The sequence below is a fragment of the Haliotis asinina genome, chromosome 11 (genome assembly GCF_037392515.1).
Source record: "Haliotis asinina isolate JCU_RB_2024 chromosome 11, JCU_Hal_asi_v2, whole genome shotgun sequence".
NCBI lineage: Eukaryota > Metazoa > Mollusca > Gastropoda > Lepetellida > Haliotidae > Haliotis > Haliotis asinina.
In genome coordinates, this window is record NC_090290.1 from 46,284,310 (window position 1) to 46,287,897 (window position 3,588).

A 3,588-nucleotide genomic window follows, 5' to 3' on the forward strand; every position below is an offset into this window, starting at 1 on the left:
TGATCTACCACAAAGTTCAGCGTATAGAGTCTTCGTTGTTTTGACGTATATATTTAGCAAAAATAACTGTACAATTGTCAGCACGGTGTCAGTACACACGGGCCTTAAGTATTCACGTGGAATGTTGCGAGGCTATACCTTGTCTTAAACATTGCAGGGCTGCTCCAGTGCTGGGTAACCAAGTGGTAAAGGCGTTTAATCATCACGCCGAAGACACGGGTTCAATTTCCTGGACATTATGTGAGAAGTCCAATTCTGGTGTCCCCCACCGTGTATAGATGTCCCCCCCACCGTGTATAGATGTCCCCCACCGTGTATAGATGTCCCCCACCGTGATATCGGTGGACAATTACCAAAAGCAACGTAAAATTTAACTTACTCTTTAACTCCCAAGGCTGTAGACAGACCTGCAGCTGTACTTCTCGAATCTCAAGATGAGTGGTTGAAATTCACTAATATGACTGACAAATGCTTATATTACTTATCCCACCTCTGCCATCAGTGTTGATATATGTAATAGACTTTGCTGAGAATATGTGTGACAGTTTGTATGCATTTTGATTTGGTATCAAAATATTACAAAATATGTTGCCTATTCATTAGATGTTCTTCACTGGCCCATGAATATTAATAACATCATTGACAAAATAGCAGATATATGCGCCTGGTTGGTTTATTGTTTAACGCTGCAATAGAGTGATATTTTATCTCTGTACCACTATTCTTTGTATAACACGCATAACATCAAAATGTTTGAGTCAGGTTACAACATTCAAGTGAGTTCGTTAGTGGTTTTAGCTTTACCCCGCCCACATTCCAGCTATATGGAGGGGTCTATAAATAATTGAGTCTGGACCAGACAATCCAGTGATCAACAACATCAGCATCGTTCTACCCTACTGGGTACCTCTGATAAGTGTCAACCACGTCAGCGAGCCTGACCACCTGATCCCGTTAGTCGACTCTTACGACAAGCATAGGTTACTGACAACCAATATTCAAACCCGGACCTCCACGGGTCTACAACATTCCAGGACTCTAGGCTAAGCTTGATTGTATACGGCCCATTTCAATACTAAATTAACTTGAAGCATGCATGCACATATTCATTGTCCATTGCACGGCTAAGATGCTACTAATCCAGTTGTAATAATGCACCCAATCGTTTTCAACTCGGTTTTTTAACCGCCTTTTAGCATGGATACTATGTGCGTAAGGGGGATTTTGTCCCGTCTATTTAGGAATCTCTTCTGAATTAAATTTTCCGTTGTTATGGATCTACTCATGCTAACTCGCAATAAGATTGCCTTCAGCATTCGATAATGGTCGCACAGTGGTACGATTGGGATCGTTTGGTAAGTCCCGCAGATTTGATATCGTTGCTAGTCTCTGTGTTAAACACATAAAGTCCGCCATGGTCATAATCTCAACATCGCTGGTTGACTGGCTGACAACAACAGACATAAGAAACTTACATTGGCACAATGTCTTATACACTGATGTTGTATATATAGGTGTGTCCGTCTCTCTCTCCCTCTCTCTCTCTCTCTCTCTCTCTCTGTGTGTGTGTGTGTGTGTATATGTGTGTGTTGTAAACATTGAAACTCTCATTTATTAAGGTTATCATTTTGTCATAGTCCGAAATTTTACTTGAACTATTATATTTCTCAATATTTAATGCATGTGCACATCACCTCATGGTACCCTTGTAAAACAACCTAATCAGTTCTTCTTGAATAGGCTTTGATTTCTATATATCTGAGATTTGTATCTTTCAATTCTTGGAGACTTTTATATTAACAATTACATTGTACGTAAAACCACTTCAAAGGACAAATCACAAATTATTTGCCTTTCTCACAATCATACCTCTGGAGAGTTGCTCAAATTATAAAATATACATAGATGCTATTACCCTTCGAGTTTTGAAACATCAAGAGTTTAAAGATGGACATACATTTCCTGTATTCTTCGAACGTTCAACCGAATGCTGAGACGTTTTTACCTAACCATGATTTCCTCTATCTTTCCAGGGTCAAAAAAGACGAGTCAAGCTCAAAACAAAGTAACCAAACATGATTACGCTGAACCATGAAGAAGTTTCGAGGGAAGAATATCGAATCACATTGCCACTGATCTTATTCCCCTAAGCATCCGTGCTTGATCAAGTATCTACACAAGTTCAACCATGGAGGCTAACCTCACAGTCGAATCGGGCAATAGTTCCAATAATTCTGCTTGGCAAGTGGTGGAAAGTGTTACTTTCGATATCCAAACGTATTATCTCTGGGTTATTCTCGCTTTGGGATTTCCTGGTAACTGTGCAACCATCGTTACAGTCATTAAGATGTCCCCTGCTAGATCGTTGACCGTTTATATAGCACTTCTAGCTGTTGTGGATAATTTGGCAATCGTCAATAAACTTTTGTTGTTTGTTTTACCTGATAAAGGAGTGCATATTGGAAATTTTGGCTGCAAAGTTCTTGGTTACTTCGGAAACTTCCTAATCACCTTCGCCAACTGGCTACTCGTGGCGATGTCTGTGGAAAGATTCGCAGCCGTGTGGTTCCCGTTCAAAGTTGGACAAAGCTGGACGTTTAAAAAGTCTCTCACAGCAGTGGTTCTTGTGGCGCTCCCCTTGAGTGTGTTGTTCTTGCACCTCTTCTGGATCATGACGTTTATTGTGGAGGATACTGGTGTGTTCTGTGACATTCACGAAGAATACAGACATTTCATGATGCATATATGGTACTGGATAAATGTTATGATCTATGCTGTGGTACCCTGTATCCTCTTGCTGCTGTTCAACCTGTTGATTGTGATGGGGATTGTGAGGTCCGCCCGTGCTCAAAAGTACTTAAAGAGTACCCGTGGTAACAAGAGTGGTTCGTCCGCCGTTGACCGCCATCGGCCAATTACAATCATGTTAGTAACAGCAGCTGTGACGTTAGTAGTGCTGACCACGCCGCGGTGTGTGATGTTAATTCTCACACCTTACTGGACTCCCCCACTGAACAGCATGCAAGGTGCCGTGAAGTTCCTAATTGACACGATTGCATTTCTGCTGTGTGATCTAACGCATGCCATCAACTTCTATGTGTACTCTCTCAGTGCAAAGAGCTTTCGTCGCCAGTTCGTGGAACTGTTTCTCTGCCATAAAAGAGACAAAGCAACAAACAGCACACAATATGTGTCTCTAACGTCTCGTTCTTCTGTCAAGATAAATATGACCTCTTTAAATGGAGAAAAAACAATACTAAATTTTGCAAGAAGTATTGAAGACTGATAAACTTGACAACTAGGAACCATTGTATGGTGTAGCTGATGTTCCCGAGGAGACGATCAATAGTATTGTCAGTGTTTAGATTACGACTAATTTGTGAAGCTGACAAACATCGTTAGACATTACATGACAAGCTTGTTTTTGTGTCATTAGCTCTTAGACTATCGGAAAAGAATGCTCACATTGATACAAAATTGTCGATAGAGATCTACCGTGGGACAATGAAACATGAATGCAGAAATGATGAGACACATATAATGCATGTAATCATGGTAACAGTAAAATATACCTGCTTCAGTTTTCTC

At 40.7% G+C, this 3,588-nt stretch overlaps 1 protein-coding gene across 1 annotated transcript; it reads left to right on the forward strand.

Moving 5' to 3' along the window:
* Window positions 1–2,122: 2,122 nt before the first annotated feature.
* On the forward strand, window positions 2,123–3,358 carry LOC137256142 (probable G-protein coupled receptor 139). Its single transcript, XM_067793846.1, has one exon. It carries the CDS (start codon window positions 2,189–2,191, stop codon window positions 3,284–3,286), a length of 1,098 nt encoding a protein of 365 aa, XP_067649947.1. The 5' UTR covers window positions 2,123–2,188; the 3' UTR covers window positions 3,287–3,358.
* The last annotated feature ends 230 nt before the right edge of the window (window positions 3,359–3,588 follow it).